General features: G+C 32.2%; 3 protein-coding genes across 3 annotated transcripts; 2 read left to right on the top strand and 1 right to left on the bottom strand.

Moving 5' to 3' along the window:
• Positions 1–4,153: 4,153 nt before the first annotated feature.
• On the top strand, positions 4,154–6,169 carry LOC105792498 (uncharacterized). The gene is made up of 4 exons (XM_012621104.2): positions 4,154–4,538; positions 4,816–4,926; positions 5,713–5,793; positions 5,907–6,169. Exons 1-4 carry the CDS (start codon positions 4,278–4,280, stop codon positions 5,979–5,981), a joined length of 528 nt encoding a protein of 175 aa, XP_012476558.1. The 5' UTR covers positions 4,154–4,277; the 3' UTR covers positions 5,982–6,169.
• Positions 6,170–15,669: 9,500 nt separating this feature from the next.
• Positions 15,670–16,744, top strand: LOC105792490 (protein LURP-one-related 8). Its single transcript, XM_012621093.2, has 2 exons — positions 15,670–16,088; positions 16,175–16,744. Exons 1-2 carry the CDS (start codon positions 15,813–15,815, stop codon positions 16,535–16,537), a joined length of 639 nt encoding a protein of 212 aa, XP_012476547.1. The 5' UTR covers positions 15,670–15,812; the 3' UTR covers positions 16,538–16,744.
• A 1,522-nt stretch (positions 16,745–18,266) lies between these two features.
• LOC128042547 (cyanidin-3-O-glucoside 2-O-glucuronosyltransferase-like) lies at positions 18,267–18,668 on the bottom strand. The gene has a single exon (XM_052633927.1). It carries the CDS (start codon positions 18,666–18,668, stop codon positions 18,267–18,269), a length of 402 nt encoding a protein of 133 aa, XP_052489887.1.
• Positions 18,669–27,240: the final 8,572 nt, after the last annotated feature.

The following is a 27,240-nucleotide window of genomic DNA, read 5'->3' on the forward strand; positions in this document are numbered from 1 at the left end:
TATACAAACTTGGTTAAAAGAGAATGTGCATAATCTTAGTATTTGTTACCTGAATTGTAATTAAATTGGTTGAATTTAGATACTATATTGAATGAGTTCATACATGCTAATGGTTAATTGGCTTGAATCATAAAAGTGTCACTGAGCTTTATCGCTCAACGTACGACTTGTTTATTCCATGCGCAAGTGTTGGTAGATCTCAAAGACTCAATGAGTAATCCAGCATCCAATTCGCAACTCTCGACTCAACAATGTTTGTATATTTCTTACGTTTTGATATATGACATGTACCTAATTTCGAGTAAGTTTATAATGTAAATGATAATTTTGGGACTTGGAATTAGCAAATGTAAATTTTAGCTTAAACATACGAATAATTAATCATTCATGTAAATATTATAAGGTAGAATTATTTAAACTATGTAATTGAGTATATATATATATATATATATATATATATATATATATATATGCAAGTTGAAATGCATTTTGAGGTTTAAAGACTAAATGGGATTTGAAAATTGGCAAATTGAATCAATTGATGTAAGTTTGATGGAGAATACCTTTAATGCTGCGACACCACCCTACAAATGTCATGACATCAACCCCTAATGTCCCCTGTTGAGGTCGCAATGTCAACCACTTGTTTTTTGAAGTCACAACATTGCACTATGGAAGTCACAACACCAAGCTTCTGCCCTTGAACTTGCAACATGATTATTTCATGGTCGCGACATCAATCCGGAGATTTTAAAAATGTTGCATTTTGGTCCTCAACAGGTCTTGGGCTAACGAAAGAGCTTTTGTAAGTTTGTTTAAAGCCTAGATTCGATTATGTAACATGTTGTAAATATATAATGATCTTAATAGCATGTTTTAATCATTGAATTAAATTGCAAATGGAATCGTAGTTGCTTCGGCAATGAATGTGGCAGCTCAGACCGAACGACCGGGTTGGGTATGGGGTGTTACATGTTATATCAATTAAGTCATTTCTTTATTCAAAACCGTCAATTTAACCATTAAATGACACATGAAATCTTATGTAGCTAAATTTAAAATAAATTTTCTTAAAGAAATAGATTGTAGTCTCATAACTTTTAAAAGGAAAAAAACTAAAAATAAAGTAAAACTAAAAATAAAAGAAGTGAACGATAAAACTTTCGTAAAAATTTCAAAAACCTCAAAACTAATATTTTTAAAATATATGTTTTACAATATGTATTTAAAAATTTCATTTTAAATTATGTCACATAAGATTTGTCGTGTCATTTTATAGTTAAATTAACACTTTTATAAGGAAAAGACATGATTGATATAACATCAATAGTTTATGGGTGTAATTAAAATGATTTAAAGTTTAGGGACCAATTTAAAATGAAAGTCATAGTCTAGGGATGTTTGGTGCAATTAAGTCTTATAATATAATTTAGATTTAGATTTATTAGTTAAAAAATCATTTACCGTAATTCTTTTAAATTATAGTAATTTTAAAAGTTGAAAAAATAGATTATGGTAATTATAGTAAAAAGTCAGTGACAATTATAATATAATTTAGATTTATTAGTTAAAAATAATATACAATAACTTTCTAAAGGTTAGTTATATTAAAAAAGTTGTTTTTAATTATATTTTATTAACTTAAAATAAAGTTGTAATTCGAAAAAAAACAGCATAAAAATCCATTAGTGGGAGTTGTATACTAATTAAAATTAAAATTTAGATTTATAAATAGAATTTAGTAGTTATACATATTTAATAAAGTAGCATTTAAGAAAAATTATTAGTAAAAAGAAAGGAGCTTTTAGCACTAATAATTTAGAAGTATGCATTAAATCAATTCTTCTTTGAAAAGGAAATATCGAATCATATTTGAATGACAATGACATCGAAAAGATACGAAAGATTATTTTAATTGATGATGAGGTAATATAATGTTATGATGTAGTTATAGTTATTATTTGGGTAAATTATTAAAATAGTCACTTTTGTTTACCTCATGTTAGATTTTAGTCACTTATGTTTGAAATGTTACGTTTTAGTCACTTATGTTATCGTGTTGTAACACTTTAGTCACTGAGCTGTTAATGGTGTAACAGTAAACTGACGTGACATGTTAAATCATCATTTCAAACAAAAATTTTAGGTTAATTTATACAATTGGTCCCCTTATTTTTCTTTTTGAGCAATTTAATTTTTTTTTCTTTTATGTTATTTTAACTTTCCTTTTTTTTTTCCATTCTCTTCTACTTCTCCTTTTGTTTTCCTCTCTTCTCCATTTCTTTTAATGTAGCTTTTCTATGTTTCTCATTTGTTAAAACTAGTCCCTATACTTTTATTTTTTGAACAATTTAATCTTTTCAAGTGAGACGAGCTTGTGGACTAATTTTTAACAAATGGAAAACATAGAAAAACTACGTTAAAAGAAATGAAGAAAGGAGGAAAACAGAGGGAGAAGCAAAAGAGAATGGAAAAAAAAGAAAAAAATTAAATTGCTCAAAATGAAAAAATATAGGGACCAATTGTAGAATTTAACCTAAAATTTTCATTTGAAATGATGATTTAACGTGTCACGTTAGCTTATCGTCACCCCGTTGACGGCAATTAACAGCTTTGTGACTAAAATGTTACAACACGATAACATAAGTAATTAAAGCAAACAAAAGTATTTTATTTAAAAATATTAATAATTAAAAAGATGAAATTGTGAGATATGTGAAATATAGAGGACTAATAGTCTAAATTAAAAAGGCAATGAATCCATTATATAAATTGATATTGGAGAAGGGACTTATTATTAGATAATGAATTATGAGTCAATTTGGAAAAGAATTGTTTATGCTAAGATTTTTAATCAAAATATTAAAATTAAGTATGTCCAAATGTAAATTATCTAAAGTACATGTTTAAGGGTTTTAAATTTGAGTAAATATGTATTAGTAATTTAATATTGAGTATTCAAAATTGAAATATAAATACACATGCTTAATATGTAATTTGATGTTGCTATAGTATCTATTAGATTAGAGATATTATTATTTTATTATTGCTAAATTTAAATTTTATTTTTAAATAAATTATAATTAATATAAACATGAATATATGATGTCGTGCCACACGCAATCAATTGGCGGTACCCAAATTCTTATTAACTAATAACATCATAGGCAAAATTTATTACCTTTAACATCCGCAAGATTCGTCATTTTCAACCACTTTACTTTCTTATCCAAAACAAACCAATAAAATTAAACGAAAAATTTCAAAATTTTAATCTTGGATATTTTCTCATCCCAAAATGGAATAAGACAGGAAAAATAAACCAATAAAATTAAGGTTGGTTTAATTTTAAAATTGGGTAAATTAATCCCTCTAACAAAATTAGAGTAGTTTTATCTCTATTAATTTGAAAATGAACATACAAGGACAAATAATCATGGTGTTAATATTTTTCTTCAATTGTACATAAATTTGATTGATATGATAATACATTTAACCCTCAAAGTTTACACATTTTATCAATGTTGAAGGTAAATTTGTTGAATTTTTAGAACCAAGACCAGATTGACAAAATATGTAAATATCAAGGCTTAAATTTGTTATTATATCAATCAAAAATTTATACCATTGATGGAAGACATTGACATCATGATTAATTATCTTTAGTTACACACTTTTAAAATTGACAATGATTAAATTGCTTTAATATTTTTCGACCAGAAAGAATTTTTTATTCATTTTAAAAAAAATATTGCATTAAATTTGTTTATATTGTATTGGAAGTTACAAAATTTGCAAACAAGGCGGCCACTGCAAATCTGTCCTACTCTGTCTTTACAATTAAGGCTTTTCCCCCCATGACTTGTGGAGGTCACCACTTCATGCCCACTCCACTCCACTAACTCTTCACCCCCAAGCATTCCTTTACCAATACCCTTTACGACCCTTCAACCAATATAGATTCACTGCACCATTATTATACGTCATACAATAATTAAAATTTAATCTTTAACAGAAAATTAAGAGATATTTAAAGAATGGGAAGAAGAAAAGAACATTTGATTTAAAGGTGAAAAAATCATCTCAAACTTCATGATTACAAAGTAAGGAGACAAATGGGTCAAAAATTCCATCTTTTATATAATGCAATCACTATTTGTTTTGTGATAAAGTAAGGTATTTGGTTGATTTCATAGCTTTAAAGCTAACCAGCCCTTCCAATATAACCACCTAAAGAGACCCATCAAGCAAAAAAAAAAGGGAGGAATATAGCAGCAATGGCGACGCCAAAGCAGCAGCAGATGTTGGAACAACAGCAATCACCGATGCAGCGAGTGAAGAACTCGGGGGTTATGATGACGATGAGTGAGAGCCCAGTAAACGATGAGAAGGAAGAGGAAATGGCGGAATCTGCATTGGCGTTGTTTCGAGCGAAAGAAGAAGAGATCGAGAGGAAGAAGATGGAGGTTAGGGATAGAGTTCAGGCTTATATGGGCCGCGTCGAGGAAGCAACCAGGCGCTTGGCTGACATTCGTGAAGTAAGTTATTGTTGGACTTGGATCCTATCCTACTTTTACAAACTTTGAATCAATCAATGAATCCCATTTCATTTACATGGAGAAATCTGAAAGCTATAACAAAATTGAGATTCAGCTTAACCATTATCAATACTAAAGATACAATTTGAAACGAGAAAAGGAAACAGTGAAGAAGCTTTCCTGTAGCTGAGTTGGATTCAAATCTATGATTTTTGCTTATTCAGTAATATTTAATGTAATATAATGGGGATTCATTTGGATTGATATAATGTTGCAGGAGCTTGATGACCTTGTCGATCCAATGAGGAAGGATGTCGCAATTCTGCGCAAGAGGATCGATACCATTAACAGGGAGATGAAACCACTAGGACAGACCTGCCAGAAGAAGGTACAAATATCATTCCCATTTCCAATTTAAGTTTATTAATGTTAATTGTTGGATGATTAATTATGTAATTATCTTAAAATTATAATTTAATTTTGGTCCCTCGCTGCGATCCTATATGTGAATATGTGGATTCTTTATCAAATTTATTCTAGTTTATCAGTTTTTGACTTATTGTATTATTTGGTACCTAGTTTGACACTTTTTTTTTTTATCTAATGTGGTACAGGTATTATGTTTTAGTCTAATGTTGTACTTATATTTGTCGAAGTTATATATTTTGGTACCAAAAGATAACAATGTTGACTTCTTGTGTTTAATTCGGATTTTATGGTTAACTTGATGAAAGTTAATTACTAATGATATTAGGTCTGAATTCTCATTATTTTGTTAATAAAATAATTTTAGTGTTAATTGTGTATTTATTTAATTAGTTAGATACAACTTGATGATTGATTTTTTTTAACTTTTAAGGTTGATTTAATGAAAGTTAATTGTTAATATTATTAGCTAATTATGAATTTTCATCAAAATAACTATAAAACCCGAATTAAATACTAAAAATTTAACACCGTTAACTTGAGGTATCAAAATATATAACTTTGGCCAAACACATGTATCACATTGAACCAAAACATAAGTACTTGTATTAAAAAAATATCAAACTCAAGTACCAAATGATGTATTAAGCTTAGTTGTTTTTTAACCATTCTAGTTGATTGAAACTTGAGACTAAATTAAATTTAAATAATGAATTTATTAACTTGTCAATAGTTTTGATAATCACAGGAAAAAGAATACAAAGAAGCCCTTGAAGCCTTCAATGACAAGAACAAGGAGAAAGCACAACTAGTTAGCAAATTAATGGAGGTCAGTGTATATATATATATACATGCTTTATAGTTTCTTAGGAGCATTCATTTACTTGAATATTTAGAATTTGTGAGTAACATATTTGGTGGTGCTTGTGAAATGCTGGTTAGCTGGTGAGTGAAAGCGAGAAACTGAGGATGAAGAAACTGGAGGAACTCAGCAAAAACATCGAAACCCTTCACTAAATTCTGCTGACTACAACACCACCATATGCTTTTGTATTCCTTTCTTATGTTTTGATTTACGTTTTACTTGTTCTTTCAATGGGAAATGTTATGATGTAGGAAAGTAGTCCCTGAACAGCTTTGTCACCGAATTGGGTCAACTTTCTTGGGCTGGATTTGATGTATGAAAATATCCTTCATTGCTGACCTATGATTGCATTCTGAATTAATAACTCCTCTTCTAAGCCACCTGTCTAACTCAAAAAACAAACCAACCAATACAAATGGCTCATAGTTGACTTTAACTCTTGCATACTTTTAATAATTTAAACTTAAAAAATATGATTGAATTTGTGCATATGATAATAATTTAATAACAAATCATCTGAGGTATTTCTTAGAGTTATGGAGTACTTATTGGACAATTTCCTATGATAATAAAGGGTTGTCGTATTTAAGTGGGTAAGTTCTTATATACTAATCATTCGAGATTTCATTAGGCACATGAGGTAACAAAAGTAAATCATAAGACCAGGCTTATGATCTAGCTAATCAAACCCCTTCAACCAACGAAGAAAACTAAAAAACCCACAAAAAGGAAGGGAAAAGTATGCATCAAGCAACCAAAAAGAGCACGACAACAGCAACAATCTTGCATGATCCAATGCAAACCTCCAACAAGTAGATCGACATGATATGGTTTCCATGGCCGGAGGGGAATATGAGAAGGGGCGGAGTATTTAGGTAAACTATATGAGGATCAAGCTTACTTTTTAAATTCGAAATAATTTGGATTACCAAATTTTAAGAAAAATAAATTAAATTAAATACTCAATTTGTTATATATTATATTTATTCAAGTTTATTTTTTTACTTAATTAATATTTAGATACTATTTATACTTAGATATTGCAATTATCAAATTTTATTTTACTAAATTAATATTTAGATATCGCAATCATTCAACTTATTTGGATATAATTCTAAATACTTTGATTGTTAATGTATTCATCTCTACCAAAAGCATCAATTGTTGATTTGTTTGATTATGTTAATAGTTAAGTTTGTTTGATTAAGGGGAGGGTTACTTAGAGAGAGCATTTGGTTCTTTTGTTGTATATGTTCTCTCCCATTATGGTTTTGTTCAAAATTTTGCCAAACAAGTTGAGGTAGCTTATAAGGAGTGCCTACTAGTGTATGACACTGCTCAAACTCATAAAGTTGTCATTGGCAAATTTTGGTAACAAAATCCTTAGGTTTTGATCTTTGTTAATATTTTAGGTGTATGCAAGTGTATTTATGATATTCAAACTATTATAGCAATGTATCTTGAAGATTGGTTTGGATTGGACCAAGGAAACCAATTTTCCTATTTCGAAGATATTAGATCAGATTGAGTAAACTTGGAAGTATATCCTAAAGATTCAAGACTTATCTTGGACTTATTAAAGATATTCTTAGAGCTGATTATGTTGTTGTTTTAATAGGAAGATTGATTGTAATTGATCTAATATGTTAGCAAGTCTTGATTCTTTATAAATTGAAGAGACTTGTATAAGTGTTGTACTATATTGAGAGCACTTATTCTTGTTCATTGAGGGATTTTTTTTTAGAGTGCATTAAGTGTAAAAACAAAATGTGTTAGTTTTTGTCCTAAGTTTTTAGGGGGAAAACAGAAATGATCAATATCTTAGGTGTAAAAGTGAGATTTTAATATAGTAAGTGTTAGAGCTTGTAATCACTTCTTATACAACGTATTCAGATAGTGGATTATCTTTCTGGACAAGGCTTCATAAACATAGAAAAATAAAGTTGCGTAATCATATCGTTGTGTTCTTTATTATTATTCATCAATGCTTGAAACAATTCGCACTGCTCAATTTACTTGCAAATGTCGTTTTAGTTATATATATAAATCATTTCATTGATTGATTAATCATCCAATTACATGTTTGATTCCAAAAAAATAAATATAAGGGCACACGTTCTCTAAATATAGAACTCAGAAAACTAGAAGCAAAGAGCATGTTGTATGAACACCACTCTGAAGATATTTTGCATGTTATAAAAGACTATCCTGCATCTAAAGAAATTTGAAGGCAGTTCCTTCTGGATGAAGCTAGTGGGCATTCTTTTGTAGGTGACTTTCTTCAATGGTTGAAGTCTAATTTGCACAGTTCTTTCAAATTCACCATTGGTGATGTAACTTGGTTGAGTTTATTTGGTTTAATTGTATGGAGAATACGAAAATATTGAAATCTTTTTATTTTTCAGGGGTTTCTCGGTTTGCAAATGAGATAGTTAGAGTATCCTAGTTTCGTTTTGCAGGAAGGAATTGTCTAAACAACAAGTACCAAGGCCAACATACCAAATGCTGGAGAATTGGATCAGCCTTTGTACTGATGGTGTAGTTCAGGTAGATCCTGGTAAGGCTACAGCAGGAAGAGTCCTAAGGAATGGTAACAGGGAGTGGATTATGGGATATAATAGGCATTTGGGTGCATGTTCAGTCTTAAATGCTAAACTGTAACACCCTCAACCCGGTTTGGATGTTATGGCCGAATTTGGCGGTGTCACATGGTAGTGTTTTTCGAAAAAATGAGTTGTCGTTGAAAACCTCTTATCTTTACCACCTCTTTTCACTCTCTTATGCTTAATTCCAAGATGTGTCGATCAATTTCAACGTGATTTGTATTCAAAAGTTATTCTCTTTCAAAACGTCACTTATTGCGGAAGCTTTTCAAAACAGTTTGCATGTTTGTGCAAATTTTGTTAACATGTTTGATTCGTTTTGAAAACTCGATTATCCCTACTACTAGAAGTTATAAATCAAAACAATAAAAACCCCAAATTAAAAATAAAAACCTAAAGAGGCCATTATTACAGTAAAATACCCCAAAATAAAATCAAAATTATATTTAATTACTAAGTCGAACTAAATAGGTCGTGTGGCCGCTGCTGAGTCTTCTGTCGCACCAATCCGCCTATGTCTGGGGATTACCTGTATAGTCAAATCAGAAGAGTGAGTTTACGAAAACTCAATGTGTAATCCCATATAAAGCAAACAGTCAGAAGGCAATCGCAATTTGGGCCTAAGCCCATTTCAGTATAGTTTCAGTTTCAAATAGGGCCTTAGCCCATTACAATACAGAAGCACATGCATTTGGGCCTTGGCCCATTACAGTATCAATATTCAATGCAATAACACATATACAGTTTCAAATCCTACCCAGCCAGCCTCTACACTCCAACTCAATCCAACCCTACACTCTATGTGGGGATATAATCAACCCACCTATCCCTACACTCTAAAAAGTACCGAATGCGGCACTAAACAGTAGTTCACAGCAGAGCTGCCAGTAACTTAGGCTCAAGGCCTTTCAGTACAGTTCCTCCGAACATTATAATTCCCTAACCCAATGTAATGCAATATACAGATATGACATGTTGTAACATAATATCATGCATGTAAACAGAGCATACAGTATCAAATCATTGGGACATCATTAGGCTTAACCATATCAGTCATACAGTCATTTCAGTTAATTAGGGGTCTAGGTAAACTTACCGTCCCTACAGTAGGCTCACAGTCGACTTGGGCGACCCGTGCAACCTTATCAGTCAAACAGTGAAAATGGGCCTACGAGCCCAAGAAGTTCGCCCGTGTGGTCCACATGGCCCAAATTGGCCTTGGCCTCGTGATCCATTTTAGTGTAACCCATGTTAGATAATTATTCATATGTGTTTCCACTATTTACTTATAATCCTTCAAAGCTTTCTATTTGAGTCACTGTTGCTAAATTATTTGTATCTTAAGCTACAAAATTTCGAATTAAGGTTCGAAAATTTTTCCTTAAACTAGACTCACATATCTTCTTACCATAAATTTTTTGGAATTTTTGGTTTAGCCAGTAAGTACAGTTTATTCTTTAAAGTTTCCCCTATTCTGCTGCCTGGCAGTTTCGACCTTTCTACACTAAAAATTAATTATCTTCTCGTCTAGATTTTGGAAAATGTTCCTGTTTGTATATATTGAAATTAGACTCATTCAATATTTTAAATAAAATATAACCCATAATTATTTTTATACAATTTTTAATAATTTTCGGAAGTCAAGATAGGGGATTCCAAAATTATTCTAACTCTGTTTCACTAAAATTCCATTATCTCATAATATGAAACTGTTTTTCTTACTTCGTTTCTTCTATGAGAAACTAGACTCAAATATCTTTAATCCATATTTTTTTCACCCTCTAACTCGATTCCCACGATTTATGGTGATTTTTTAAAAATTAGCCTACTGTTGCTGTCCAAACAACAAGCAATATCAGCTTTTCGCCGAATCCCTTATTTTTGTGTTTCGGGTGCACACCTGGTATCGATTAATGCTACAATGATCCCCGAGCACTCCAGAACCTATAATTGACCAATTTCACTCAATTTATCACTTAATCGATTGAACTAAAACTAAATTCAAAACGAGAAATGCATCCCTTAAGCGATGAAAACTTACCCCAGCACCTCAAAACAGTTGGTTACGCAATAGCATGATGTTACCCCTAATCCATGTGAGATGCTGCTGTCAAATGCCACAAACACCCGAATCAAAATTTAAAAAAATATCGTAAGTTAAAGAGAGCAAAAACTCTACTTACCAGAACGTGCGACAAAAATTGACCCAACGGAAGGGAGGTGTGGTAGCCAACAAAAGAGATAGAAATAGAAAGAATAACGGAAAGAAAAAAATTCAGGTTTGACAACAGAAAAACAAAAGGTGAAGAAGAAAGAGAGAAGAGATGGCGTCAGAAAGGTGGGGAGTTCTGGGAAAATTAAAATTTTACAAAAAGAAAACGATAATGCTCAGAAAATCTGATAACCCCAAAATCCACTCCCCTAAATTCTCTCTACCAAACTCCTACTACTCAGATTTCCAATACAACTCAAACTCTCCAACTGACGAGAAAATAAATAAAAAATATATATTTTTCCTTACACTCACACAGGGATTTAAACTCATGACCTTTTACCAACCAACACTCCTCTTAACCACTAGACCAGCAAACCCATTCTAGTAAGTATTTACAAACTTTTAATTAAAAGCCTACTAGCCAGAAATAGGGGTTAAGTCAGAAAAATACTAAAATTTGCCAAAATTAAGGCTTGAACTCAAGACTTCCCAAACTCACCTAAAGCACTTAACCACAAATGCCAACACATAATTATGTCACATTTTCACTATAACAAAGATAAGAATTTTGGGGCGTTACATAAATTGTGGGGTATTCTTGATGGCTTGAATCTTATCCAAGATATGAGATATGATGCAGTAATGATTCAAATGGATATCTTGGAGGCGGTTAAGGCCATTCGGGAATCCTTGCTGACGAATTCGAGATCTGCCCTTATTAGATGCATTCATCATCTGTTGGAGAATATAAGATTATGAGATTTGCAGCATATTCCTAGAGACCACAACAAAATAGCTGATTGCATGGCCAAAATGGCATTTGATACAAATTATAGCCTAATGGTGTTTAAAGAGATTCCAAACGAGGTCCTAACTATTTCTTCTGCTGTTCAAGTAAGAGATAATCTTGCTGAGAGTTTTCTTGTGTAATTAGTTTGAATTGCGAGCTTATTTTTATTTTTATAAAAAAAAAGCATTCTCAAAATTCAGAATTAGATACATATGATCAACAAATCCTGAAAAGCATTCCCAAAGAAATTTCATTTAAAACTAAAATTAATTTTGCCATCACAAGAAAAATTATTCGGCAATTAAAAGAAAATTTGTCCATTTTAATACAACTTTCATAATTTATCAATTAATAAAATTGCATTCTTAACATGAAATAAGATTCGTACAATAAATTGAAATAATTAATTGGTTTATTTATCATAGTAAACAAAGATCGATAATATTTGCAATTTACAATTCTAGCTTCAAACTCGATCTTAAAACAATCATTTTGGTTATAAACTATTATTTTATTTTGTTCGGTATTATTGTCTTAATTTTAAATATATGGAAATCATATTAAATCCTTAAATTTATTAGAAAAATAAATAGAGACAATAGCAAGAAAAGATAAAAACTAATGCTAGTAAAATATGATGGTCTTGAAGCGTATAAAACATTTTCCTTGAGGACTTAATATGCCTCTAGGATACTACAAAATTCTCAACACTCAAGCATAATAGTGAAAATGACTTGAAAAGTTGATTGAGTCTTAGCTCGATTGGCATCAACATTATTGCCAGTGCAGGAGGTCGTGGATTCGAATGTGTTGAAGTACATTATCCTTCTATTTAAGGGTTGCGGTGGGGCTATGAGTAGTTGTAGGCATTGTATAAAAAAACATTATTTGTGGAACTGAAAAACTTGGTTAATAGTCATTTGAAAAATAGTTTCATTCTAAATACTGTTAGAACAGAATCTAACATACGATATTTGTTAACACAATTTAGATTCCCCAATCCTACATCTATGGAGTCTCGCTTAGACAATGATTTTATTCACCAATTGTCCAGATCACCTATTGGCTGAGGCCTAATCGACCATTACACAAAGAAGTAATTGCAACCCCAATATCGACCCCAATTGTAGAAATCACTCTCCCCAAATATTCACTTTACATAATTTCTCTTCAAAACAAATCCCTACACAGGGTTGTGTCAAAGACACCCAACACAATGAAGTAGAATGTCAATCAACAACTCATAGATAGGCTTTCTAACGAGATCATCCAACAATGTTTTTATTTTTGGTGAATTACAATAACAGGTTAAAGCCCAAACAACAAACGCGACTAGCATGACTCAAACCTAGGCCACACCTAGGGCGATGAACATCCTTGACCATCAGGCCATCACATGGGGTTCATTATCCAATAGTGTTCTAATAAGTTTGAAATGCTCCTTTAAAGGCTGATTTTATCCATTAATTATCTTCAGTATTTATCTCACAATAGCCTTCCTAAACAAGTTTCCCAACTGCTTGAAATTCTCCATTGAATAAATCTAATATACCTTTAAAAAATAACTCTTCAATCACTGGAAAATAAAAGACTTTATTGCTTCTATTTTGTCAAATATGTCATAATCAAATGGACTGAATCCAGCTTAACTGAAACCTGTACAAGGCACAAAACGATGGCTCAAGTAGAAAAATAGGTTTGTTAGAGCAGAACATGGAACAAGCAGGTCAAAAACCCCAACATGACCAATAGAAAAGCCCTTTACATAGGCATCCAATACTTGTATATTTCCATGAGATACCCTTTTATAGGGATATATCTTTTAATGAAATACCATTTGATAGGATTATGTTATTTTACAAGATTACTTTATATAAAGTTATGGCGTTATAAAATAACTTTCAAAAATTGAGTCTTCATGATACAACTATTTAATCAATAATTATAATTTATTAGACTTTTCTAAATAATAAAATACTATTACCTATCAATATTATAAACCATTAACAATCATTAATGTATTTTTGAATATTCACTATCAATTTATAATAATGGTTTTGCTTTTATAATGATTTGGATTTTACAAGTTCCAACTTTTAAATGGAATTCAAATTTTAGGTTTGATGAAGTTAGATTTTCCAAATCCAATTTTTTTAATGGACATCCAAACGAAGTAGGATTTAAAACTCAAATTCAAAATTTTCAACTTAATCCCAAGTTTCTAGAAGACGCATTAGGTACTAAATTGAAAAATAAAATACTAGGAAGACTAATTTTATATATAACCCTAATTTGTATAAAACATCCTATATAGGAAGAGTTAGTTTTGTATATAAGCATAATTTATATAAACCAGCCAATATATAGAAAGTGAAGTTTTGGATATTTGCTTAGGAAAAACAAAGGGCATATTTCAAATGCTTTGTTCTCCTAAATCTGTAAATTATTTTTCATGGCAGGGACAGCCAAGCTAACTTCATGTTATGTCATTACCTGTTATGTCCTACACTATTATATATTACAAGTTGTGAGTAGACGCTAAAGAACAAGCTGGTTTAGTTAAATTAGTCAAGTAAAACATTAAACCTCTCACTTCCTTTGATTTTGATTTTTTTTTTGTTAGGTCTTTTTGTTATTTGAATCTTTCTACGTGTAATATATTTATATGATTGATATATATTTAAGAATTTATAAGATAAAATATTCATATTTGAATAGAAATTGAATATAAAACTTGTTATATCTCTCTATGTCTCTCTTCATGTGTATCTACATCGTAGGATCTTAGACTCATTGATTACTTGACTGTCCTAGAAAGCCATATCATAGGACATTAGATCACCGCCACTATAAGGGAATAATATATAATTCTACTATCAGTAGGATTCAAGACGCGTGGAGTCTTTCCTCTTCTTCCTTTTATCTAAACTTATTTCATCAAACAATCTTACCAGACACTTTATTTAATGTCTCTCGGTCTCAATCAAGGGTAAATCACAATCACAGCCACCATCGTTTCTTCTTTATTAACCTGATTGGTTAACAAAATTAGTTTTTAAAAAAATAAAATAAAAAGGAAAAGACATGAATATAATATGCATGTAGTAAATAGGAGGATTAGCAGGTTATTTGTAGAGCTTCCTCATCATCTGCAAATAAAATTCTTAATGCCTTTCATAGAAAGAAAAGAAACGCTGAAAGCCTAATGATAGTGATGTAGACATAAGTCTCTCCCTCCATTTTCGTATTCATAGTTGCTTCAAAATTTAATTCCGTGTTTGACTCTATGTATTATAATATGATGATGATGATCTCGACCACAATTGAGTTTAGGGTTTGACTAAGTTTATTCATCCCTCTAGAAAGGGTGAAAATCTTGGAACACTGCCTCTAACCTTCAATGCTTCATGTATATCTATACAAATATTATTCATTAGATTATAAATTACATCAACAACAAAACTAAACTAAGCCAAACCGTCCTTGTATTTATTCCAAATATAATTTTGGATTTATAAAAGTTAATATCTCACGAAAACAGGGTGGAGAGGACGGACGCGGATAATAATAAATAATAAAAATGGCTCCTGGCAATGGAGGGAGTCACAGTCGCCCAAATCCGTCCTTTCCCCATTTAAATTACTTGTTTAATAAAATCAGCGAAATCGTCGTCAAAGCCAAAATAAATATCTAACGCAAAAGCATTGCCTAAAGGACAAGTCTCACCGCTAACTAGTTTTGAGCCACAAATTTTATCTTTATTCTATTATAGTAATATATCTCCTCCATTTCAATGCTGAAGATAGGGCTTGGAGGCTAAGATTTACTCTTTTCCTTTTAATTACAATTTTCATCCAACCTTCTTTTAATTTTTATATTCAATTTACTCACTAAAATACTTTTAATTTGATCATTATTGAGAAAATTATTTCATTCATTCTCATAAATCAACAACAAATTTCGAGCCACGTAATTAAACCACATCATCAAATTGTAATATTATTTTTCTATCCACCAAATTCCCACTCCGGAATTGGCAGCCTAGCTATACCTTTCGTTTTCACTTTTTTCAACTATTTTCGTCGTCCAATCAATTGCAGGTTTGACGTCATGGAAATAATGAAGGCACACTCGTGCTAGACTTTTCTAACCTAAACCCAATTGGTGCGCCTCTTTTCTCTCCCTCCAAACGCCATTTTCTAACCCTTCATATATAAATATACGCACGCCCTGCCTTTTGGTCTAACTCACTCACCTAAACAAAGATCAATTCCCCAAGGTTCTTTTTTTTTTTTAAATCATCTCTTTGAGTTGATCTTTTAGTGTCGGTTGACTCGTAATCTTGTTGTTCTCAAGGCTGGAACCTTTTACACGAATGACAAAGGTTTTCCCCAACGCTAGTTTTACCATCGGTGATGCCATCTCGGAGAAACAGCCACCGCAGCATAAGCTGTTACCGGCGGGTGAAGCAAGTGAGGAGACGATTCTAACCGTCTGGAAAAAGTCATTGCTTTTCAACTGTAATGGCTTCACGGTGTTCGATTCTAAAGGTGACTTGGTTTTCAGGGTCGATAATTACATGGATGGCAATAAGGGTGAGATCCTTCTCATGGATGCCAGTGGCAACCCTCTCCTCACTATCCGCCGCAAGGTAAAACACCAGTTTAAAATGTTTAAATCTTTTATTAGTTAATAAGCTGCAGTTTTACTGATGTTGTTATGTTTGGATATCGTCAGAAAATGAGCCTCGGTGATAGTTGGCTGGTTTACGAGGGAGAATCCATGGAGAAGCCCCGACTTTGCGTTAAGAAATCAGTGAATATCTTAAGCAAGTGCTTGGCTTACGTTAGCTCCGGCAACAATAACAGTCGGAATAACATCATGTACGAGATTGAAGGCTCGTATTCGCAACGAAATTGCGCTGTTTTCGATGATAAGAGGCGGTTAGTAGCCGAAATCAAGCGGAAAGAAGCTGTTGGCGGTGTCGCCTTTGGAACCGACGTCTTCCGCCTTATTGTTCGGCCGGGATATATCACAACGGACTCCGCCATGGCTCTACTTATCCTTCTCGATCAAATGTTCGGATCTTCCAGACGATAAAACTTTCTTTTTCTTCAACCGAAAACATCTTTGGTTTCTACGAACTTTTGTAAGAATAAAAAAAAAAGAAAAAAGAAACTGAAGCTGGTTTTATTGATCTTGGGGCTTGGTTTTTTCGTTTTAGATAAAAAACCAAAGGTCCCAATGGGGATGTACATGCGTTCAACAGATCAAAGAATAAAAAATTTTCAATCTCCATTATTGTTATGATGTGATCTGGGTTTGTTCTTTGTAGAGATAAAATCAAAAGGAAAATCCAAGAACATGATGAGTTGGTTTTCTCTAGATATCGTATTAGTGACGACAGAGATGAGATCTTAGCCCACGAGGGAAAATAAAAAGCTTACGGACCATATTGCCAATGCGAAACTTCATTGTCGGTCATGCTTAAAATTAGTAAGGAATAGAAAGCGAAACTCCTTTGAAAAATAAGGAAAGCAAAATCAATACTTAAGTAGGTGCCTCACAGATGTAACATTGAATTATCTTTTAGAAATTAGTTTTTAAAAATGTTTTGGAAGTCCTATATTATTTTATTTTATTGTTTATTTTTAAATATCTTTCATCGAATTTTAAAATTACAATAATTTGGACAGCTAAGTATATTTTATCTATAAAAGGGAGTTATATATGCAAGACAAATTAGAAGAGTATGACATTACAACACTTCCTAGAAGCTTCGGGATTTCAGTCCAAAGATGGTAAAACTGCTATTGAGGTTCTTGTACTATCCTTTACACTTAAAATTTGAATAAATTAGTCATCGTAGGTTATATAAAAAAGTAAATTGATCTTCTTTTTTAAAAATTTTATCTATTTTTACTATTAAAATTTGGTCTTTATACGTCTACATGAGGTACACTGGCACGCCATGTGTAATTATTTGGTTATTCCGTCAATCACATCGATTTTTAAGGTAAAAATTGGATGAAAATTTTAACTAAAAAGACTAATTTACTTTTTAATTTAACATACAAGGACTAAATTATTAATTTTTAAGTAAATAGGATAAAATTATAATTTGACTTCTAGTATAAATACTAGGAAACTAGATTGTTACCCTTAAAATTTCCGTACCAAGATATTAAATTCTTTATATACTTGACTGATTTATGTCTTGTTCATCGTTTGCTAAGTTGAAATTAGGTCATTGTTCATTATATTCCGAGGTCCCAAAATACTATTGCTAATCATATAGCCAAGTGTATGGCAACAAATTTCATAAAAATTTATTGGTTTGAAGAACACCCACAATTAGCTAGAAGCTTAATTAAGACGGATTATGTTACTTTTTTGAGAAATTAGTCTATTATTTTCGCTTTAGACTGTCTTTTATCTACCAATATATATATATGTTGAGACACTGACTTTCATGCTACAACAAAGTACGTATCAACTTATTATCCCTGGCTGATTTTGTTTTTATCGGAACCTAGAATCTGCCGACAATCTAAAGCATTTGCTATGGTCTGCTAGCAATGGCAGCAGAACATGCAATGTCACCAAATAATTCCATGTTTTTATTTGAACCCAAAAAAGAGAAAAGAAAACCAAGAAAAGGAAATTACATAGATGAGTTCTGTTTCCTAGAGGCTTGATTGATCTGTGGTTTCATAAGCTTATAATTATGTAGTCTTTGGTGGTTTCATAAGCTGCAGTATTCGGTCCATTGCTACATTTGTTTCCTCTTCTCCTTTCAATCTTTGGCCAACCTCTTTGGCTCTAGTCCTCAATATTTTCCCTCTTCTTGCTCTATTACTTCATTGATAATCCTAGCAATTTCCTCACTTTTAAGCTTGCCGTTCTCTCTTGGCACCTTTATACCCACACCAAGTTCTGTCACCACCTTGGCATTAAAGGGCTGGTCATTTTTCATTAGCATTGCTATGATTGGTACACCATTAATGATGCCTTCTAGTGTTGAATTCCACCCACAATGACTCACAAACCCACCTATGCTTGAATGGCCAAGTATTTTTGCCTGTGGAACCCATCTTTGCGCCATCAAACCTCTCTCCTTAAATCTCTTTGAAAAGCCTCCCAATAAAGCAGTGTTATCTCCACCTTGAAATCTCACAGCCCATATAAAATAAATCTTGCTAAGTTCTAGCCCCATAACTATCTCCTCCATGTCTTCCTTTGAAATAAAAAGCTCACTTCCAAAGGAAACTAACACAACTGAAACAGGTTACTTCTTTCCAAGCCATTCCATGATATGAACATCTTCCTCTCTGTTGCCACATTCTTGAACAAGAGGTCCAACAGGAACTGTCTGTTTCCCTACTAAAACAGACACATAATCAATGTACCGAGCTTCAATCATTCGTGAGGTATTGATCAGCACCATGTTTGAAGATCTTTCTAAGCATTCCAAAAACCTGTCTTTGTTTCTAACACCATTTTCAGTACCACCAAACCATTGGAGAAGATATTTATTGAGTTCAGCCTCTTGGATAGAGTGTTCCATGTCGAGGTTCTTAAAATAACGGACCGCTGAGGAGATACCGGAGGCACCAATGGTTAAGAACATGACAGATTCAACATCTTGCTCATTAGCTGCTGCTGCAGCCCATGGTTGCAAAAAATCATAGATCACTAAATTGGGTTTAAGGGTACTTAAGATATTGGAGAAATTAGGCTTTGCTGCATCAAAGGCTGGTATGAGAAAAGGGAAGAGGTGAGGAGGGAGACTTCTGGTGGTGTGGAGACAGTTGTGGTGGTGAAGGAAGGTGAAGATCTATGAGTTGAATTGAAGATGACTCAACTTGAACATTACCACTTTTTCTTATGGAATCTAGATTGATGGGAGTTGAACAAAAATATATGATGAAATTTCTGGCGGAAAGCTTCTTGGCAAGCTGAAGGTAGGGTGATATGTGGCCCTGAGCTAACCATGGTAGCATCAGAATACTTGGATTCTGTTGTTGGAGTTCCATTACTCTTGGTCCGCAAGCAAGATTCGTATTATTGTTTTTTATCCTTAAGATGTTAAAGTGCATATAAAGGAAGAAACAGAGGGCAAAAGTGATTGGAATTCTCTTTGTTGTTTCTTTATTTAGAAATTGACCGACATCATCGTGAATTGAAGTAACGTGAAAGTCATCCTAAAATTTGGTGATGGAACTTCTTCGATGTTAATCCAACCAATCTTGCGATAATAAGCGTTGGGTTTTCGTATCGATACTTTATCACAATTTTCTGCACTTTTAAATTTCTTATCACTTCAATCCCCTGTTCAATTCACAAGTATATCAACCTAATACACAATTCAAGCATATAAACTTTCAATCCCAACTCAATAATCAAATAACTCATCATAATATCTTCTAATTATAACAAAGTTCATAATATTAGCACAAGTATTCATAATTTACAACTAGGTCCAATAATACATTTCAGTTGAATCGACTATACCTATGTACATGCCATATCTAAAACCAAAATATTAAGCCTTACTCTCTTTCAAGCTAGAAGATGTGATGAGATGAGCCCCGTCAATCACTGTCCTAGCTCGCCAAAACAAGCTTTTACCTACACGTTGGAAAGAAACGCGTTAATCCAGTGACGACTTAGTAAGTAATATAAGAATTTAAATCTTATTTCTAAAATATAATAATATTAATTACAAGCACTGTAACACCCCAAACCCGGCCTAGACGTTATGGCCGAATTTGACGACGTCACATGGTAGTGCTTTTCGAAAAATATGTCGTCGCTAAATCCTCTTTTCTATTTAACCATTTTTTTATTATCTTACGTTAACTTCAAATTGTGTCGTTCGTTTTCAAAATATTATTCATTTGCAAATCATTATTCAATTTCAAAACATTTTATTTTTATTTTTATTGCGGAAACTTTTAAATAGTTTGCTTATTCGTGGTATTTTTGATAAAATATTAATTTCAATTGAAAACTCGAGTTTTACCTAACACTAGCAGATTTAAATCATAAAACCGTATAAAATCCAAATTTTAAACCAAAATTTGTACAGGTCATAATTACAACAAAATACTCCCAAATAAAAGTAAAATCATAAATAGGTAGTAAACAGTGTTAAAGAAGTCGTGTGGCCACCACTGAGTCCTTCGTTGCACCGATTCTCCTATATCTGGGGATTACCTGAACAGATTAAACAGAAGGGGTGAGTTTACGTAAACTCAGTGTGTAATCCCCATGCAAATGAACAGACAGTAAACAAATAATCACAGTCTGGGCTTAAGTCCTTTTCAGTATCAGTATCAGTCCAGTTTGGGCCAAGTCCATCTTAGTACAAAAACTGTCATGCAGTAGGGCTTTAACCCATCACAGTATCAGTAGCAGTAACAGATATACAGTCACAAAAATCCTACTCATCCAGCTTCTACACACCATCTCCGTCCAACCCTACACTCCATGTGGGGATATAATCAACCCACCCATCCCTACACTCCAAGTAGTATCGAATGCGGCACTAGACAGTAGTTTACAGCTGAGCTACCAGTAAATTAGGCTCGAGGCCTTTCAGTACACTTCCTCTGAACATTATAATTCCCCTAACCTAATGCAATGTAATATACAGATATGACATGCTATAACATAATATCATGCATCTAAACAGGGCATACAGTATCAAATCAGTGGGACATCATCATGCTTAATCATATCAGCCATACAGTCATTTCAGTCAATTAGGGGTCTAAGTAAGCTTACCGACCCTTCAGTAGGTCTACAGTCGACTCGGGCGACCCGTGCAACCTTAGCAGTAAAACAGTGAAAATGGCGTACAAGCCCATGATGTTCGCCTGTGTTGGCCCACACGTCCGTGTGGCCCACATGACCCAAATTTTCCTTGGCCTCGTGATCCATTTTAATGTAACCCGTGCTAGTTAATTATTCATATATGTTTCCACTATTTACTTATATGATCCTTCAAAGCTGTCTACTTGAGTCACTGTTACTAAATTATTTGTATCTTAAGTTACAAAATTTCAAATTAAGATCCGTAAATTTTCCCTAAAACCAGACTCACATATCTTCTTACCATAAAATTTTCAGAATTATTGGTTTAGCCAATAAGTACAGTTTATTCTTTAAAGTTTCCCCTGTTCTGCTGTCTGACAGTTTCAATCTTTCTGCACTAAAAATCAATTATCTTCTTGTATAGAATTCGGATGATGTTCCTCTTGAAAGTAGACTCATTCAAAATTTTAAAAATATAAATTATAACTCATAATTATTTTTGTACAATTTTTAATAATTTTCCAAAGTCAGGATAAGGGATTTCGAAATCATTCTGACCCTGTCTACACTAAAATTCAAATATCTCATAATATGAAATTCTTTTGCTTATTTCCTTTCTTCTATGAGAAACTAGACTCAAATATATTTAATCTCATATTATTTTCATCCTCTAATTCAATTTCTACAACTTATGGTGATTTTTAAAAGTTAGCCTACTGCTGTTGTCCAAATAGCAAGCAATTTTGGTATTTCGCTGAATCCCTTATTTTTGTGTTTCAGGTACACACCTGGTTTTGTTTGATGCTAAAATAGTCCCCGAGCACTCCAAAGCCTATAATGGAACAAATAACACCATAATCAGTCTTACCTTGCGATTAATCAAAATCCCGAAACCAAAATACTTACCCATAAAATGATGAACACTTACCGCAAAAAACTTCAAATCGGTACGTTTACGAAAATCATGAGGAGAGCCTTAATCCTTGCAAAATGCTGCTGGCAACACCCCAAAATAAGACTATTGAACACAAAATAATCTCTTAAAAATGATACCCAACAACTTACTAAATTTGTACAAGTGCTGTTTAACGCTACGAAATCAAGAGGAAAGAATGGTTTAGGGGGAATAAGGGAATTTCGGCAGTAGAGGAAGGAAAAGAAAATATAATCGGGTAAGAAGTAAGGAAGAAAAAAATTCGGTAGAGATGGGGGAGAGAAAACGTCAGAAAGATGGAGAGAAAAACGACTCTGTTTTTTTCGAAAAAGGAAAAAGTGATCAGATTTTAGATATTCCCCCATAATCCCCTAATTCACTCCTAAAATCGCTCCCTCACTTCCCACTGCACATCCACCACTCAGAAACCCAGTTCAGCACAACTCCTGCCAAAATTAGGAGTAAAAATATGACCTATGCCATCCCAAAGATTCGAACCCATGACCTCTCTCATACCAACACTCCACTTATCCACCAGACTAGCAGGCCCATTCTGTTAATTATTTGTCAACTTTTACTTAAAAGCCTACTAACCAAAGATAGAGTTTATTCATAAAAATACCAAAATTTGCCCAAGTCCTGCTTGAACTTGAGACCTCCCAAACACTCCCAAAACACATAACCACTAAAGCTGACAAATGTTTGTGTCATATATTCACAATACCCAAAATTAAAATTTTGGGGCGTTACAAGCACATGAATAACTTTACTTCATTCTTCATAGTAATCCAAATAAACAATTTTTATCAACTTTTACCTTTTAAACCACTTACCCCATTCACTGTTAACCACACTTACCGGATGTCTCGTTCCTCTTTCTTAGCTCATTGTAGACTAAACTGAACACTTAGGATATTCAGAACAGATATAGAGGGCACCGAAGTGTGTTAACAGAACAGAACAACATTGTAGTGCTTATCAAAATAGAAAAGCACCAAAGTTCTTAAACAAAACAAAGAGTGCGCTAAATTTCCATAATGGCATGCCATCAATATCCCAATAGTTCTTATCTTGTCTACATGGGCTTTAACAGAATCAATTCAACTTTTCACATCTTATAATTTAGTCCTTGAAGTCATAAATTTCAAAGAATATATAATTTTACTACACATTTTACATTGACAATATATATACTTTAATGTACGTTATATTTATTTTTCTTTTGTCCTTATTTATGTCCTCGTGGTATGTTCTATTTTCTTTAAATTTAGTCATTTTCTATTATAACAACATATTTATAAATAATTAAATAAATAACATAATTTATATTTTAAATCTAAAAGAAATGAGATAAAAATCCTTGAAGTACTTACAACCAAGGCTTGAATGGAGTATTTTCTTCTCTTTTTACTCTTTGGCTACTCCTTTTCCTTTGTCTTCAATTTGATCTTTTCCTTTCTTTTCTTTTCTTTTTTTGTCATTTTCATATCAAAACACATAACATCTACTTGTTAAAATCATAATTAAATAACATATTGATGCTTAACTAATGAAACTAACAGGAATTCATGAAGAACTTAACATCTCTTACCTTAATATCTTAAAATCACAATCTAGTCCTTATTTTTTCTCACTTCCAAGACAGATATTGCCTCTCTTTTCATGAAACTAAGATGACTACTAGGTTCTTTTATTTATTTTGCTAAGGAAACATGAAAGAAATTGAGCTTGGAAAGGCTTAAATATGGTGGGAGGACCTAATTGTTATAAAATAAAAAGTTGGGTTGGATGGTTTTGGTGAATGAAGTGAAGCATATATGAAAGATGAAGGGTCCTTCTCATCTTTTCAACATAATTATACTAAAATATCTCTTAATTAAATAATCAAAATAATGATTTGCAATTTAGTCCACCAATCACTATTCCACACAATTTTATCATTAATCATTAAGCTTTTCATAGTTATATAATTTAAGTAATTACTATTTAACCCTTCAACTTTCTCTACAATACTATGCATGATTCATGCTTTATTTTGGTAAAATTTCACTTTTAGTCCTTCCTCCTTTTCTTCAAATTCAATGTAATTATCTCAAGGTTTTGATTTTCGTACTTTTGCCCCATCATTTTCCATTCTCTTACTATTAAGTGATTACCTCAATTAATTTTCTCATCTTGAAAATATTTCTAATTTTCTTCTTGCTCTAACTATTTTCTATACTATTGCTCTAAAATTCCTATTAGATCTATTTTTTAATTCTCTAATATTCCTAACCCGACCCGTTACTATATCAAGCTCATTGTACATTAAAGATGTCACAAATATTAAATTAATTAATTTCAATATTATATTAACAAATTGTCGACACAATCAAATGATACAAAATTTCCAACAATTTATTTAATTGGTTTTGATATTTTGACATTTAAAATTTCAATATTAAAAAGAAAAGAAATTTAGAACTTTCGCAAGGGGGTAAGCAAGTATAATATGATAAATTTTTAATGCATTATTTTAGTTTCTATCGTTTTTTCACAAATTAATGTTTTGTACCCTGATCAATAATTAAAAAAGGATTTTTTTTTGTGACCAAATGGAAGCGACTTAGAAGTTGGGTGTCCAAAATAAAAGTATAAACATGATGTGACCTATACAACCAATCGCCGTTAAAGATTTAACGCTTGAGTGACTAAAAAGAGAGTGCTTTAAAAGTTGGGTGATGAAATTGCAAGGATTTTTTTTTGTGTAACCAAAATGAAAGAGCCTTAAAAGTTGGATAACCAACTGAGTAGTTTATCCATAATTTTATAAATATATTTTTTAATATATAATATTTTCGTTCGACGGACCATCGAGGCCCAATATTCACCTTAGAATTGGGACTAAACTGGGTACTTAGGGAATTTTTCCCAAAATCTCAAAAATTTTCTTAGAAGCAAGGGACACATGCCCGTGTGGCTCAAACGGCCATGAAACACGCCCCTGTCTTAGGCCGTGTGGGCACTCAATATGAGGCACACGGCTGTGTCCCAGCCCGTGTCATTACCTGTGTAACTCTCTGACTTAAGTCACACGGCCAACTACACACCCGTGTGCTAAGCCGTATGCAAGGTGTGAGGGTCACATGGCCAGACCACACGCCCATGTGTCAGGCCGTGTGTCACAAACGGCTGAGACACATGCCCGTGTCTCTACCTATGTGGACGAAAATAGGCCATTTAATGCCACTTTTCTCACCCATTTTGACATTAATTTGTACTCAACATTCGCATACACCAATAAATCCTAACCAAGCAATCAATACAAGCTAAAACATGTTCTCAACATAACATAACATCAGAAATATTTCAATTACTTATACTTACCTATTTAACTCATTTTATTGATTTATCAAATTCTATTACTAATTACATACATACAAACATTTAATATTCACAACTACAATTCAAACTATTTCATTGCCAAACCAACCCTATACATGCCATATAAACCAAAACTTACATTGCAAAAACTACCGGATTAAATTGGATAGTGTAGCTTAATGTGTTGATCAGATCTCCCGATTATACGTTAATCTACAAAAACATTAAACAACACGAGTAAGCTTAATGAAGCTTAGTAAGTTCAATAGGTTAAACATTGATCTTACCGAACTTAATATAATAAATTAAATTGTAAATAAATCATACATTTTTCCCTGTCAAATACAATATAATCAATAAACACCTTTTTTTTAGATCAATATCAATAATAATCTACAAATCTTACAATTCAATCACATAAATCTTTTACCATTTCTTACTGAATCGAAGAATGACTTACAGATATGAGTACATCGTTCTTTTTGTGCCATAGTCCAACTATGGTCTTACACATGCATTACCATGGCCCTGTCATGGTCTTACATTTGTAGTGCCATAACCCAGTTATGGTCTTATCATTAGAATGTCATAGCCTAGTTATGGTCTTACACATGTATATATACTACCATGGTCCAACCATGGTCTTACGTTTAAGGTGTCATAACCCAGTTATAGTCTTTTCATTAAAATGCCATAGCCCAGCTATGGTCTTACATTTAAACATTGTCATGGTCCAACAATGGTCTTATCCGTCAATTCATTCTTTGCCATGGAATGATCGTACTCAATCCTGCGTTCTACTTATTTTAAACATTCAATTCAATTTTCATACTTTTACAAAAATCTTAATTTCAACAAAAAATATGAATAAATATATTATACCATTCCTAAATTAATAAATAATCATGAAATTTTAACCATATGAACTTACCTGGGTTAGATTGTAAAATTGGTAATAGTTCAGAGACTACTCGGCTAATTTCCCTTTTTCTCGTTGATCTACGAACTCTTGATCTAGAATGTAAAATTTTTCATTCATTGGCATATATTTCAATTTCAGTTCACTTCACAATTTATACCCTTCAAATTTTGAAATTACATAATTGCCCCAATTTTTATATTTTTTCAATTTAGTCCCTCACCAATTATCTCTTCAATTGAGCTAATTTTCTCAATTGAAAATTATCTAATTATTCTAGGCTATCTTACAGCCTTTGGTACATAGAAATTTAATAGCAAATCCTAATTCTTTAGTTCTTCACAATTTAGTCCTAAAATTAATTTCTATTGAAATCACTTGATAAAATTATCATATAACAAAATTAAAGCTTTAATTCCATGTTAATTCATCATAAACATCCATCACTCATCCATGGTAACTTTCAAAATTACTCATAAAATCAAAAACTAATGAAATAGATAGTTGGGTTGTAAAAGTCTTAAAAACACAAAAATTTCAAGAAAAGAGTAAGAATGAACTCACATGTAGCAAAATATGAAAGCTAGCTTCTTAAGGGTTCTTCAATGGTGTTTTTGGCTGAGAATTATGAAGAAATGTCTAGATATTCAATTAAATCCTATTTTTAACCATTAAGTTTTATTTTATTTCCAATTTTACCCCTTCTTCACACTAATTTCATGATTTTTTTCTACACTCATGCCGTCCAGCCTCTTATTTTAAGCTTAT

This window comes from Gossypium raimondii, chromosome 7 (genome assembly GCF_025698545.1).
Source record: "Gossypium raimondii isolate GPD5lz chromosome 7, ASM2569854v1, whole genome shotgun sequence".
NCBI classification, from domain to species: domain Eukaryota; kingdom Viridiplantae; phylum Streptophyta; class Magnoliopsida; order Malvales; family Malvaceae; genus Gossypium; species Gossypium raimondii.